The sequence below is a fragment of the Dendropsophus ebraccatus genome, chromosome 4 (assembly GCF_027789765.1).
Source record: "Dendropsophus ebraccatus isolate aDenEbr1 chromosome 4, aDenEbr1.pat, whole genome shotgun sequence".
NCBI classification, from domain to species: Eukaryota; Metazoa; Chordata; class Amphibia; order Anura; family Hylidae; genus Dendropsophus; species Dendropsophus ebraccatus.
Genome location: NC_091457.1, coordinates 32,091,576 through 32,106,894, shown reverse-complemented (window position 1 = coordinate 32,106,894; position 15,319 = coordinate 32,091,576). Strand labels below are relative to the sequence as shown.

Below are 15,319 nucleotides of genomic sequence, written 5' to 3'. Positions count from 1 at the left end.
CCAAAGATTTGAAGCCAAAGCCAGGACTGGATTTGAAAAGAGGAGAAATCTCGGGCTTTCCTTTATGACCTGATCTCTGTTTATAGTCTGTTTCTGCTTTTGGCTTCAAATCTTTGGCAGATAATCTGTCATATAATCTTTCTGTCTAAAAGGGCCCTAAAGCATCTGCCAACTTCTGGACAGTCTGTTGAAATTTGATGTTAGTGGATGGAGAGGTTATGACACACTCTAACCATATGAGGTCTAGCATTGTCCTGTGTTAGGAGGAACCCAGGGCCAACCACACCAGCATATGGTCTCACAAGGGGTCTGAGGATCTTATCTTGGTGGTAGTCAGGCTACCTTTGGCGAGCACATGAAATGCCACCCCACACCATTACTAACCCACTGCCAAACCACTCATGCTAAAGGCAGCAGATTGCTCTCCACTGCATCTCCAGACTCCAGGTTCTGCTTTCATCTGTGAAGAGCACAGGGCCTCAGCGACGAATTTGCCAATTCTGATGTTCCAAGCGTCCTGCATGGTGTTGGGCTGTGAGCACAACCCCCATTTGTGGACGTCGGGCCCTCATACCATCCTCATGGAGTCAGCTTCTAACCATTTGTGCAGACACCAGGGCTGTGGAGTCAGAAAGCTGCAGCTCTTTTAGCATGACCAACCCCGAGTCTAGGTCCTTCATAAATGGCCAATTACACACCAAGGGACTTGTTTGTCCAACTAGTGTAAAGTAGATCTTGCTGAGCAACTTCAGTGTAATGCTCATGATTCTGAGGTGACTTTTGAGTGAATAAGGAAAGATATAAAGCAGATTCTCCTGTGTGTGTAGTGGATGCAGCCAGTCTCCAGCCTCCATGTCCTGAACAACTCAGAACCAGACTAGAAGAAGCAGATGGTCTTTTTCTCCTGACAATCTTCTATGTTTCTAACTAAATATTCAGCATACACAAAGAAACACTGGTAACTATACCTGTAATATGAAGGGGTCAGCCATAGGCACGGAGCTCCTGAATCACCCTTGCCTCATAGGAACTACACACTCAGCCAGTCAGTGACTGCAGTGACTCACTGATTGGCTGAGCAAGCATTTCTGAGTGGGGCCATGACATCACAGGATTGGGAGCATGTTGCACTGTGGGGGCACGGGGACGGGTAAATAGGACTTCTTTATTATAATCCCAACCCCCTGTCCCCCCTGAATTTTTCATTGATGCCCAGACTGCCACTTTAATTTCTGCCTCTTTTTAACACAAATGCAGCCTGCTGCAGCCATAGCGCGCACACACAGCCTGCTGCAGCCATAGCACACACACACATCCCGCTGCAGCCATAGCACACACATGCAGCCTGCTGCAGCCATAGCACCTCTCAGAGAGAAAAGAACAGAGGTTCCTGTTACACTACTTTTCTTCCTCTATATTACACAGGATATCTTAATATTACACTGCTGCTCATATCATCATATAATCATCCAGCATCCAGGAAGAGAACAGCACAGAGCACAGATCACACACACACACACACACACACACAATAGACTCTTCCAGCTCAGAAACAAGCTGCCAAATAGAGACCAGATTACTGATATATGGAGGAAACTAAATGTATCCAGGGTTTTCCTGGATGTTATAAATAAAAGGCTTAGATTTATAAAAAAAAATCTATTCTCATTAATAGGCTCAAAAACATTTATAAAATCCATATGAAAACTCCCAATTATAAAAATTTTAAAATATTTTTTTTAAAGCTAGAGTGGGAGTCAGTACATTTTTTCCTACTCTGACTTCAGCTAAAAGTAGCTCAGACTTTGACTCCACAGCCACATTTGGAGGTCATTTTGCAGTGCTCCTCCTGTTCTTCCTTGCACAAAGGTATCGATGTCAGTTGTTGCCCTTCTACAGCCTTCTCCACTTCTCCTGGTGTACTGGCCTGTCTCCTTGCCACAGCTCGCATCCTGGATGAGCCGCACCTTCTGTGGGTTGTAGACACCGCCTCATGCTACCTCTAGGGGTGAGAGCAGTGACCAAAACAGCAGCCAAAAAGGATGAGAACAGAGAAATGGTCTGTGGTCACCACTAGAGATGATCGAACAGCGCAAAATCTTAGGTTCTATCGAACTCGAACCCTCCTCATTTGATTCCCGATGCCTTCCTGGTCCGTTTGGAAGGAGACAGCCCGAGTACCACTTGGAATTTCAGGATACAGCCTATTGCTCATTACTATCATTTCTTTGTGTAGTTTGTCCCATTTGCACAACAGCAGGAGAAATTGATTCAGAATCAGTGTTGCTTGATAACTGGATAGTGTGGTTTAGCAGAAGTGTTGGTGACTTGGAGTTACACTGTATTGCTTTATTTTTTTTTTGAGTAGTGTACATCCACTGTCACACCTGTATACAAGCATATAAGCCTTGGCAGGCCTAGGGGGTCTTCAGAAAGCAGCAAATGTAGTGGAAAAATCACCAGGTACTGATGAGTGCGTTAAGTGTTCGAGAGACATATAGATGCCATGGTCAGGTTTTGATCACGTCAGTGAAGGAGATTTTCATGCTAAACTCCTGTAATCCTGGTATACTGGACAAGGACAGCAACTTGTGCTGAAACACAGGATAATGAGTTGGTTTAAGGGTCCATATAAAAGAGCAACACTTAAAATACGTTTATAGGGGCAGGCAGCCTTACGGGAACCTTAATTAGAAGAAAAAAAAAAAAAACTGGTACTGACCAGTTAGAGCAGTGATGGCTAACCTTGACACTCCAGCTGTTGCAAAACTACAATTTCCATCATGCCTGGGCAGTCAAAGCCATATCTTTGGTTGTTCAGGCATGGGAATTGTAGTTTTGCAACAGCTGGAGTGTCAAGGTTAGCCATCACTAAGTTAGACCATACTGCTTGGCTCACAGTTACAGCAATAAACTGCAATTCCACACAATAAAACACAGATCTTACATATAAAATGAAATTAAAATTTAAAAAATTATAGTAAGCATAGTGTCTTCATGGGCTTTAGCTACTCAGAAATGGACAAGGCTGTTGTATATAGTATAGTATGAGCGATCAAAGCATTGCAATTTAAAATCCCCTTATGGGGATAGTTAGAATATTTTATTGATTTTTTTTTTCCTTCAGATACTTTACTGTATACCTTAGCAATTGCACTCTACGTTCTACTTTTGACAGGCACAGTCCTATGTTTATACACAAGGGGGAGTTTATACATCTGGAAAAATTTTATACCATACGAAGTTTTATTTGTTTTTAAATCAGTGGAATGGGTACTTCTATGTAAATCATGTATTTTGTATTTCAATAAAATATAACGTTATAAGTATAATTACTGTTAATTAGGGTGCCAGCTCTTGTGCTTTACATACTTAAACTAGATTTTTAAATAAACTATGGTGCAACATTTTCCTACCTTCAAAAAAAAGAAAATAACGTTTCCACAACATATGTAAAATCCAAGGTCTATGGCTGGGTTTTCTAGCAATATCAGCAACATTGCACATGAATTGGGAAAAGGTAGAGGCCTGGTTTCCCCACTGCCTTCAGCACATTGTCAACTAAACCAGATTATGAATTTATTATTCTTGTACATGCAGCTGTAATGTGACTTGAGATGCAGCAACTAAACAATCCACTCATCAGCCTACTGCCATTAAACTGCCTGCTGCTGCTCCCCAGATGCTGGGAAAAGCTGGATCCAGTCCTGGGAAACTGGGAGAAGTTTTCCAGTACTGGGTCCAGCTTTGCCCATCTCCCAGCCGCGAATGGCTGAGCCAATCGCGGCTGAGCATCGGATGACGCTGCAGAGGGCGGCCGGCTTTCGGGACAGTCGGAGCTGTTCGCCGTCCGTCCGAAGAAGACGTCACTGACTGAAGATCGGCGCCGGGAGTCGGCACGTGACAGGTATGTATAATGCACTACACTTCCGGGTACACGGGTGGGGGTGGGGGGACACGGGGAAGGGGGCCATTCACAGACATAACATACATTACAAAGTTGTATAACTTTGTAATGTGTGTTATTCTGTGAATAATTCTTTACCACCGCACTACCCCTTTAACAGTCAAAAACTTAACAGATAACTAACTATGTATTATATCTGTTATAAAACTTAGAGGAAATTTTTACCCAACTTTATAAGAATTCCTCTTTCACCAGCTACCTAAAAACATGTGTGTAGATATAGCAAAGACAAAAACACTTGTTAACTAGAGGAGTGTAAACAGGTTTTATTGTAACAGAAAAATGTGCGTTTAGAACCAGCACATGGCTACGGCTTAACAAAGCTGGAAACGGAATGCATCAAAGTGAGGGGAATGTGCAGCATCAGTCTCTCTTCTTATACTCATCCAGTTTGGAGAGGATATAGCCCGATGGAACCAGGAAGGTGATCATAAATGCGGTGAGGCCAATAACCGTATCCTGTAGAGGGAAGAAAACAAAAAACAAAAAAAAAACAGCTTTAATACTTCACCCAGGCATCACAATAAAAAGAGCAAGAAAGTCAGAGTTTGTACAATTAGATTGGTGGCTAAAAGGTTACAAAGTTATTAAAACTCTGACAGTGTAAAAGGACCGAATTCTGTAAACCAGGATGGAACAGTCAAACGTCCATCATACACTTTGGAAATTCCCAGTCAAATATTCCCACTTCATGGATCCTTAAAGGGGTTATCCAGTGCTACAAAAACATAGCCACTTTCTTTCAGAGTGCACGACTCTTGTCTCCATTTCAGGTGCGGTTTGCAATTAACCTCCATTCACTTCAATGGAACTGAGCGGCAAAACCGCGCCCAAGCTGGAGACAAGACTGGGGCTGTCTCTGGAAGTAAGTGGCCATGTTTTTGTACCACTGGATAATCCCTTTAATCTCAATTGAACATAGACTTGTTTACATGACCCAGCTCAAAGGAATATAGGTCCAATGACAAGCAAGCAGGTAGGGCTGAGCGATATTGGCCTAAATTAATATTGCGGTTAATGTTCATGTTGCTACGGTAACAATAACTGAACGATAATTATGACACGCCTTTTTATAAATCAGGTATACAGCCACTAAAGGAGGTGCATACACAGGTATACAGCTATGTACACACAGGAGGTCACTATACGGGGGGGGGGGCATAGGCACAGTGGTGTATGACTAAAGGCACAGACTATGGACTATGACATACTGCCTGTAGGCCCTTCACAAGCTGCAACGTTTCTTATCCTATTGAGCAAGTCTGGACTTTATAAACCAGGGGGCGCTCTGTCAAGCCGTGCCAGACGGGGGCAGGGAGTTCTCTGACACATACAGGCTTTCAGCTCAGACAGGTGGCACAATATACCGTAAAAATACCAATACTGTCTTTGGCGTCAGTTTACCTAAAATATCTAAAAAAAAAAAAATACCGTCCTGGCGAGGTTGGTGGTTTAACTGACGCCAGAGACAGTGTTAGTATTTTTACTGTATATATCGCTCAGCCCCACAAGCAGGTACAGCCATCACCACATGAACACAGTCATTTTGCTCAGAGCCCTGGCTGTCATTAAAAGGAATATTCCCGTTTTAAATAAATAGTTATACTTGTAGGGCTCTGCAAGTTGAACAAAATTCACCATTTTCCCCCCTCACGTAAGCCAATCAAAGGGATCCTGGTGGCGTGGTTCTTTATAAAATGCCGCCCGGTTCCCGAGCTTACCCTGCTCTATAGCCTGGGAGCGGCCTGTTAGAATCCGCTTTTTCCTGTCACTCACCGCCTCAGAACACACCGACTAGGTCCCAGCTCCCCCCTGCCTCACACACCCAAATAAAAGACTGAACTCCTGCTGCTAAACAGACCACATAGAACACACGGTAGGGCAGCAGGTTACCCCATCTATCGGCCAGCAGCTTTAGAAGGAAATTCCTAGTGATTAGTTCACTTTTAATAGCTGATAGAATACAGACAAACTGCATGGATAAGGATGACCACCAGGGGCAGCACAGTACATCAGTATTCCCATAGCTGCAATAATACCTGAACCCCACAGTACGCAATAATACGGACTGATATCAATGACGTCAGACCTAGGTCATAACTCTATCCGGGTATAGGACGAGAGAATGGTTAGCAATTGTCCTGCTCACAGCCTCACTACAACGGCACCGGACAGGCCGCAGCACGGGTCGGCCAAACTCAAGGATCTGAGCAGTTACTAGAGGTGACCCCCGCGCGTACACCCCTCACTACACCGCACCGATCCCCACACAGGTCTCACCGCAGGGCTGGAGCCGGTATTTGCCACGCCAGAAGACATTCCCCTTCGGGAGATGAGCTGGGCAAACCGGGGTACCCGGAAAAGACGAGATAGTGCGTACGACATAGTGCACCTTGGTACGAACACCCTGTGACAAGGTCGGCAAAATGGAAGCGTGTTCGCCGGTATCTTTTACGTAAGCATGCGATCACATGACCGGAAGTCGGCTGAGGTGCCGTGATTGAACGCTAGAGGAGAAGAAATCCGCCATTTTACCGGAGACCTTTATGCCCGCTGTGCTTTTGTAAGTGTGTGATGGTGGAGAGCGCCTTATCCTTGTGCTGCATATAGAAGCTGCCTGGCGGGGCTGTGTGAGAATCAGAGCGCAGAAAGAAAGGCGACCATGTGCAGTGTTTCCTACAGAACCTTATACAGATGCCATTCACATGAGCAGAGCGGGGACAACTATTTGCTGCTGGATTCTTACAGACTCCAAAGAGAAAACGTCAGTATGGCCCCATAAGAAATAAGACCCAGTTTACAACCACATTGTGATACGCGGTGGTGCTATGGAAACCGAGGTGGCCGTACACAAAGATCAGGCAACATCAATACTATATAGCAAATAAAATTCAATTTGATATAATAACACGCTAACACAAAGATGCACACAGTAACAAACTCACACTGTTGCACACGCACACAGACACGCTGTAACATACACAGTGACACAAACACTCTGGCCACTAGGTGTGCTGTATAAGGGCCAGTTCACACTGAGCAAGATCGTCGGAATTGAAGAGAAAAGTTTACGGGCCGAAAATCTAGCGTACTAGTTCAGTGCAATTTCCACGTGGAAAAGTGGGAGGGGTAATTGGGGCCAGTTCACACGGAATTCCGCCAGCCTCTATGTTATACAGGCATTCTATGGGAGGCTCGCGCGCCTCCTCTCTCCGCTCGGAAGAATGGACATGTCGGAGAGAGGAGGCACATGAGTCTCCCATAGACTGTCATTATGACAGGGAGGCTGGCAGGATTTCCGCCAGTTTTACTCCATGTGAACTCAGTCCAAGCAGAACAGAATGTAAACAAACACCCAAAAGTGTTGAGATGCCTAAAGAGTACACCTACAGAACATGTTAGCTTAGGTATTAAATGAGTTTTCACCAATCAGTCACTGATCGGCAGGGTGCCAATACATGGCACCCTAAAATCATCAAAAGCTCTGTCAGTACACAGTGAACCCCCCAAATTTTCCCTTCAAATCAACTGTGTGCCAGAGATTTGTAATCTACTTCTATTAAAAAATCTCAAGTCTTCCAGTACTTAACAGCTGCTGTATGCCCTGCAGAAAGTGGTATTCATTCCAGTCTGGAGAGCTGGAGAGGTTTTCTATGGGCATTTGCTGTTGCTCTGGGCAGTTGCTGACATGGACGACAAAGTTGGCCGCAGAGAGCAGTGTCAAAATGGAAAGAATACACCACTTCTTGCAGGACATACAGCAGCTGATAAGTACTGAAAAACGAGATTTTTTTGAAGTGCAGCAAGCTGTAAGGGTTCCCTCACACATCACTTTTGTTTGGCATTTTTTATGCCCCCCAAAAAACGCCAGTGTAACGCATGACTTTATTTCATGCAGTTGTGTTTTTTTTCTGGCGTTTTTTTACTTTACTGTATGTATTTTTTGAACTTTGGCTGTGCGGGGGCTGGGGCGCAGAACACCACAGTTTGGTTCCCAGGGGGTTAAATGAACCCCTGTGGGCCAGACTGTGTGAGGCGTTTGGCCTAGGCCAATTCATACCCCCTCAGGCCATATTATATCTCCATAAAATCAGTAGTATTGAGTGATAGGCACAAGAATTACTTAATTTTTCTAAATTTTATTGGGGATTCAGCTTTGTCTGCTAAGTTAAAGCGAATGTACCATCAGGTACATTCGCTTTAACATGACCCAAGGATAGATCAGCGTAGGGAAGCTGGTGCTGCGCTCTAAGGCCACAGTCGACAACCAGTCGGTACAAATAAGCCACAAAAAAGTTAGAGAGCATACTCATTACCCATTACCCATTTAAAAGAAGAAAAGAAAAAGACTGTGATTGAAGTATTATGCTAACTGAGTAAGTGTAAGAGTGTAGGGCAAAGGAGGCGATTGTACAGTACTTTTTTTTAGGAATCATACACATAGTTTTCCCACATCTTACCTCTGTGTGCATTTGCCTTACACCATACACCATACAGAGTTTTGTTCCTAAAAATACATACTAAAATACAAATTGTTGCATGAACATGCTATAGTACATATACAGTGGTTCCTAAACTTAGGGTGCCTTTACACAGACAGATTTATCAGACACGTTTTCGAAGCCAAAGCCAGGAACAGGCTATAAACAGAGAACAGGTCATAAAGGAAAGGCTGAGATTTCTCCCCTTTTCAAATCTATTCCTTAGGCTTCAAAAATCTGTCAGATAAATCTATGTAAAGACACCCTTACAATGGTCTCTGGTTTCAATATTGTCAACATGCAAAGGTTCTTACTGGAATATCGTACTCAAGGCCTGACTCAACATACAATGATCGGTGGAAAATGGGAATAGCTAGATGATCAACCAATAAAAGTGGCAATTTTACTGGTAAAACCCCAGTATTAGTAATGTGCATGAACTAATTGGCTGTCTAGAAGCGCCTCTCTACAGTAAAGTGTGATACTATATAATACTATACTATATACTGTACTATAATGGGTATTTCTGTTGTACACAACTCTGTACCTGTGCCAGGATTAGTTGCTCCTTTAGGCACTAGGTGAGGGTGGCTTCATTTTATTTTTCTGGGACCCTGTGTAAACCCTAAAAACGCCCCTGTCCTCTACATAGAAAGCAATGTACAGTATAGCTTCCAGTAGCTCTTTCTGACTGTTGTGCTTGCTTTATCCATGTTAGTTATCTGCTTATTTTTCTTTAAATTTTAATTTTTTAACAAAACACAGCAATCACTGAGCTCAGGGAGATCAGTGAAAAAAAAATTCCAATGAAGTACTTACTCCATAGGCTCCATTGATACATTTCCCCCTACAAATTTAAATATGCAAAAAAGGGGTCAGTGGAACCTCAGTTGTGAGTCTCAAAACACAGGAATAGCCAGAACAGGAACGCAAGAATAGCCAGAAAACCTCTAGGAAAGAAACTCTGTTGCCAAGGGGTGCCTTCCAGTGAGGAGATCACCAAACCATCCTGATACATAGCCCCCCCCCCCCCATGTCCCACTCGATTGCGAGTATTGCGACACAAATAGAGAAATACTCAGTTATGAGTATTGCAACATGACAAGGGTTTACCAAAGCCAGGCATCCATCCACAGACAGCTGATTCAAGGTATTTGTGGAGCAGGATTCTGGGTATAGGGGGCAATATAAGGTGGACCAACAAAACATAGTAATCTCAGTAATCAGTAAAAAAAAATCCAATGAAGTACTGGGAAATAAAACCTGTTGCCAATGGGGTGCCTCCCAGTGGGGAGATCACCAAACCACTCTGATACAAGCCAGGCATACATCAACAGACAGCTGTTTCAGGGTATTTGCCCCTCATTAGTGTGGAACAGGATTCTGACTCACAGAGGCAATGGAAAGTAGACCAACAAAACACAGCAATCACTGAGCTCAGGAAGATCAGTGAGAAACATTCAATGAAGTACTCACTCAAAAGTCTCCATTGATACATTGCCCCCCTACAAATTAAAATTTCTAGCTATAGGGGGCAATAAAAAGTGGACCAACAAAATACAGCAATCACTGAGCTCAGGAAGATCTGCAGATGCGCTGCAGCCAGGCACTGGCGCTCTCTGTGCTGGGGCAGAGGGGATTTGTGTGATAAACAACTGCAGCAAGCTGGAGTGGCAGGGGGAGAAGATGGGGGGCAGGAGGAGCAGCTGGGGTGACAGGCAGGGGGAGAAGCTGGGGGGGCAGGGAGAGCAGCTGGGGGGCAAGGGAGAAGCTAGGGGGTGCAGGAGGGGAGGCTTGGGGTGTAGGAGGAGAGGCTGGGGGGAAGAGGGAGCAGCCAGGGGACAGAGGCTGGGGGGTGCAGGAGGAGAGGCTGGGGGGGAAGAGGGAGCAGCCGGGGGACAGAGGCTGGGGGGTGCAGGAGGAGAGGCTGGGGGGTGTAGGAGGAGAGGCTGGGGGGTGTAGGAGGAGAGGCTGGGGGGTGCAGGAGGAGAGGCTAGGGGGTGCAGGAGAGGCTGGGGGACAAAGGCTGGGGGGTGCAGGAGAGGCTGGGGGGGAAGAGGGAGCAGCTGGGGGACAGAGGCAGTCTGGGTAGGCTGGACAGGTCCCCCCCCCCCCCCCCCATCTCCAATGCAGCTTTGGGTCCGGTGAGCTTCCGGCACACACTGCCTCTATCACAGGCCGGAAGCTCACAGCTGAAGCCCCGCGGTGCAAGAACTTCTCTCCTGCTCGGCGCGATGACGTCATGTGCGCCGCTGCCGAGCAGGAGAGAAGGGGCTGCAGCCGCGAGCTTCCGGCCTGTGATAGAGGCAGTGTGTGCCGGAAGCTCACCGGACCAAAAGCTGCACAGCCCACCCCCCCACACCCACGCGCGGACTAGGCACCCGTGGACCGGTGCCTATGGCGGCGGGGGTTAAAATATTTTTTTTCTTTTATATATATATATATATATATATATATGTATATATATATATATATATATATATATATATATATATATAAAATTGTTCCCTGCGGGTGCCGCCCCCCTCAGGGCGCCACCCTAGGCACCGGACCACGGGGCCTAGTGGCAAATACGGCCCTGGCTATATGGGGCATACCTAGATGCAGCGGGGGCAAACCTGACTATAATGGGTATTTCTGGCTGCAAGGGACATGCCTGGCTATAAGGGGCATAACTGGCTGCAGGGGGTGTACCTGGCTAAAGAGGGCATTGTATCTGACTACATGAGGCATACCATAATACATTGTAATAGGGGGATATGATATGGAATTAACTGTATAAAGTGACTTTATACACAGAGCCTATGGTGGCAGTGTGATTGGCCTTATTTAGTCAATGTTCATAACCAATCACATCCTCGGGGGTACTTGGCTTCAAAAGGTTGAGTATGCAATGCAGTTCACAGGCACTATGCACACTACATAACATATGAACGCACAATTTATCTGTCCAGGAACACTGCTTGACTTGGACCTCTGCTGGTAACCCTTGTATACTGCCGTAAGGGAGTTGCAGCTTTTTTCTCTAGCTCCATTTTTAGCAAAGCCTCAGCAGTGTTTTAACAGCTGCTGACAAAGCATAGCATTTACAGCTCTCAGAATGTATTTACAGCTATGAGAGTTAATTTCAGCTAAAAGACTTTGGCAGGATGTAACTATGACTATTGAGCTTCTATAAGTCCCACATTTTGGTTATTGGGGGCTGAAAAAAACCCACTACAAATAATGTGCAAAAATTGGCAACTATTTTTCAAGTGACGTCTTCCCCCCCCCCTGTCCCATTTTTATGGTATATAAGTATAGGCTTTTTTTCCTCTTTCATCATGTGATTCCAGGATTTCTATTGAAATTATTGAAAAAGTTCTATTCTATTGAAAAGGTGACAGCATGCGCATAGACAATGACAGATATAAAATTAATGCAAGCATTTAAGGGCCTATTACATGGATCGTCAGAGGAGCAAACGAGCGCTCTCAGCGCTCGTTTGCTCCTCGTTCCCCACTCGCTGCCGCCGCTATTCAACGCGGCTGCAGCGAGCGGGTGAGTGCGGGAGGGGGCGGCGGGGGGGGGCAGCCCATAGGATACAGCAGCGTCTGCTGCCAACGCTCCTATTCAACGGAGCGGCGGCAGCAGATCGCTGCTATATCAGTTGCTTGTTTTTCAACATCTTACTACTGCATCAAGGCTTCACTTCCTGGATAACATGGTCATGTCACGACCTGACTCCTAGAGCTGTGCGGGCTGTGGCTGCTGGAGAGGATAATGGCAGAGGGATTCTCAGTGTCCTTCCAGTGCTCTGTGTCCCTCAGTGACCTCCTGCCATCATCCTCTCCAGCAGCCACAGCCCGCACAGCTCTGGGAGTCAAGTCATGACATCACCGTATTATCCAGGAAGTGAAGCCTTGATGTAGTAATAAGTGTATATTGGTGATTTGTATAACACTCGGTGGGCAATACAATACTTTAATAAAAATATTGGCCGGACTTCTCCTTTAAAAAAAAAAAAAAAAAAGCAGGGGGACACTGAGGTACATTGGGCCCTGGAGGGACACTGAGCATCTCTAGGTGTCAGGTTGTCACCATCACCATTTTATCCAGGAAGTGACATCACAATGTTATCCAGGAGGTGAAGCCTTGATGCAGTAGAAAGTGCAGGGAAAAAGCACTTTATAAGCATTTCCCGTAATAAGTGTATATTGGTAATTTGTATAAATTTTGGGGGGCAATACAATATTTTAATAAAATTTTTTGCCAGACTTCTCCTTTAACCCTTTGAGGACCAGGCCCAAAATGACCCAGTGGACTGCGCAAATTTTGATCTTAGTGTTTCCGTTTTTCCCTCCTCCCCTTCTAAGAGCTCCAACACTTTCAGTTTTTTATCTACAAGGCCATGTAAGGGCTTATTTGTTACAGGAATAGTTGTACTTTGTAATGGCGTCATTCATTTTACCATAACATGTATGATGGAATCCCAAATATATTATTTATGAAGATATAAATAGGTGAAATCGTAAAAAAGAATGCAATATGGTAACGTTTGGGGGGTTCCTGTGTCTACGTAATGCACTATATGGTAAAAGCGACATGATACTATTACTCTATAGGTCAGTCCGAACACAACCATATGCAGGTTTACAGAGATTCTCTAATGTTATATATTTTTTTTAAATGAAATCCTTTTTTTTTTGGCAATTAATTATAAATAAAATGGGACTATTGTGACGCTTATAACGGTTTTATTTTTTCACCTACAGGGCTGTATGGGGTGTCATTTTTTCCGCCATGATCTCTAGTTTTTATTAATACCATATTTGTGAAGATCGGACGTTTTGATCACTTTTTATAAAATTTTTTTTATATATAATGTAACATAAAATCGGTAATCCGCGCACTTTTTCCTCTTTTCGTGTACGCTGTTTACCGTTCGCAATGACGCTTGTTATATTTTAATAGATCGGACAATTACGCACGCTACGGTATATTATATGTTTATTTGTTTATTTATTTTTATATGTTTTATTTATATAATGGGAAAGAGGGGTGATTTCAACTTTTATTGGGGGAGGGGTTTTGGGGTAGTGTGTTAGTGTTTTTAACTTTTTTTTTTTACACATTTGAAGTCCCTTTGGGGGACTTTTACATACAGTACTTTGATTTATACACTGATCATTGCTATGCCATAGGCATAGCATTGATCAGTGTTATCGGCGATCTGCTCATTGAGCCTGCCTGTGCAGGCTCAGTGTAGCAGATCGCCGATCGGACCGCACGGAGGCAGGTGAGAGACCTCCAGCAGTCCGTTTTACCGATCGGGACCCCCGCAGTCACACTGCGGGGGTCCCAATCGGTAAGTGACAGGGGACTCCCCCTGTCACTTACACTTAAACGCCGCGGTGCAGCGTGTCATTGCCGGTGAGGTCCCGGCTGCTGATTGCAGCCGGCCCCCACCTGCTATGAAGCACGCTCCGCTCCGGAGCACGCTTCATAGCGGGAGAAACACCCAGGGCGTATAGTTACGCCCTAGGTCGTCTGGGGATAGACTTCCATGGCGTAACTATACGCCCTGGGTCGTCTAAGGGTTAAACGTTAAATGTTGCCCCCCCTCATAAACATTCTGGGTGTAATGGTGGAGGGGGTATCTAAAAGGCCAATCTACTAAATACCTTCTTCTCTACTGTATTAACACAGGAAAATTCATTGACAGATGACTTGCATAAGAATAATGTAAATTCTCTTGCCTAACCAAAACAGTAAGTGTGACACCACCTTAAAAACATTAAGATCCACAAATGACTGGGCCCAGATGACATCCATCACTCAGAGTTCAGCTGAGTTATACCAATAGATTGGTTAAAAACTGTAGGCCTGTAATACCCTATACCTATTGTAGGTAAAGTATTTAGGGTACAAACCCACTTGACGTATTTGCTGCGTGAATCAGTCTTAAAAATAAGCAGGCAAAACGCAGGTTGGCTTTATACAATTGTTCTGCGTTAAAATACGCAATTGCATATTTTTGAAGCGTGAAGCTACATGCGTTTTTCGCACAGGTTGTTAACAACTGATGCTTTGCTAACAACAAGCTTCACGCTTCAAAAATACGCAATTGCGTATTTTAACGCAGAACAATCGTATAAAGCCAACCTGCGTTTTGCCTGCTTATTTTTAAGACTGATTCACGCAGCAAATACGTCAAGTGGGTTTGTACCCTTAAGGTACTTCTAAGAGATGATTGGATGCTTGAAAAATATACTTTTACAATTTATGGTTACTAGATTTCTGGTAATAAGAAATTGTTGCTATGGGGTAATTAATAGAGATGAACGAACCTCGAGCATGCTCGAGTTCATCCGAACCCGAGCGTTCGGCATTTGATTAGCGGTGGCTGCTAAAGTTGGATAAAGCTCTAAGGTTGTCTGGAAAACATGGATACAGCCAATGACTATATCCACGTTTTCCACATAGCCTTAGGGCTTTATCCAACTTCAGCAGCCACCGCTAATCAAATGCCGAATGCTCTGGTTCAGATGAACTCGAGCATGCTCGAGGTTCGCTCATCTCTAGTAATCAACATCAGCCTCATAAAGGTTTCTTTTTTGCTTTTCTCTGAATCACCAAGTAGGGTTATAAGTTGAACTTGAAGGACCTATGTAATTTTTTCAACCTTATTAAAAGTGTTTGACCACTTTGTAGTAAAATACTAATAGCCTTGTAATACGGCCCTAAAAGAATCTGTGTGTGTGTGGCAGGGGCGGATTAACTTTACCATAGGCCCCAGGCTGTTCACCAAGCCTGGGCCCCCCAACCCACTGTAACTATGGCAGCACTAGTGTGGTGTTCATAGTACAGGATAGATAATGTCATGATGCTC

The 15,319-nt window shown here is 44.6% G+C and overlaps 1 protein-coding gene and 1 long non-coding RNA gene across 2 annotated transcripts in view; one reads left to right on the top strand and one right to left on the bottom strand.

The window, feature by feature from the left end:
* Window positions 1–4,213: 4,213 nt before the first annotated feature.
* On the bottom strand, window positions 4,214–6,757 carry LOC138788019 (uncharacterized). Its single transcript, XR_011362540.1, has 2 exons — window positions 6,248–6,757; window positions 4,214–4,426 (listed from the first exon to the last, which is right to left on the bottom strand). It is a non-coding gene; the product is annotated as an uncharacterized lncRNA (long non-coding RNA).
* Window positions 6,239–15,319, top strand: part of LOC138788017 (actin, alpha cardiac muscle 1) — a 48,296-nt gene continuing 39,215 nt past the window's right edge. The window contains exon 1 of the mRNA XM_069965444.1: window positions 6,239–6,530. Within this exon, the coding sequence (XP_069821545.1) occupies window positions 6,514–6,530 (17 nt within the window). The 5' untranslated portion in view covers window positions 6,239–6,513. The remainder of the gene's footprint in view (window positions 6,531–15,319) is intronic.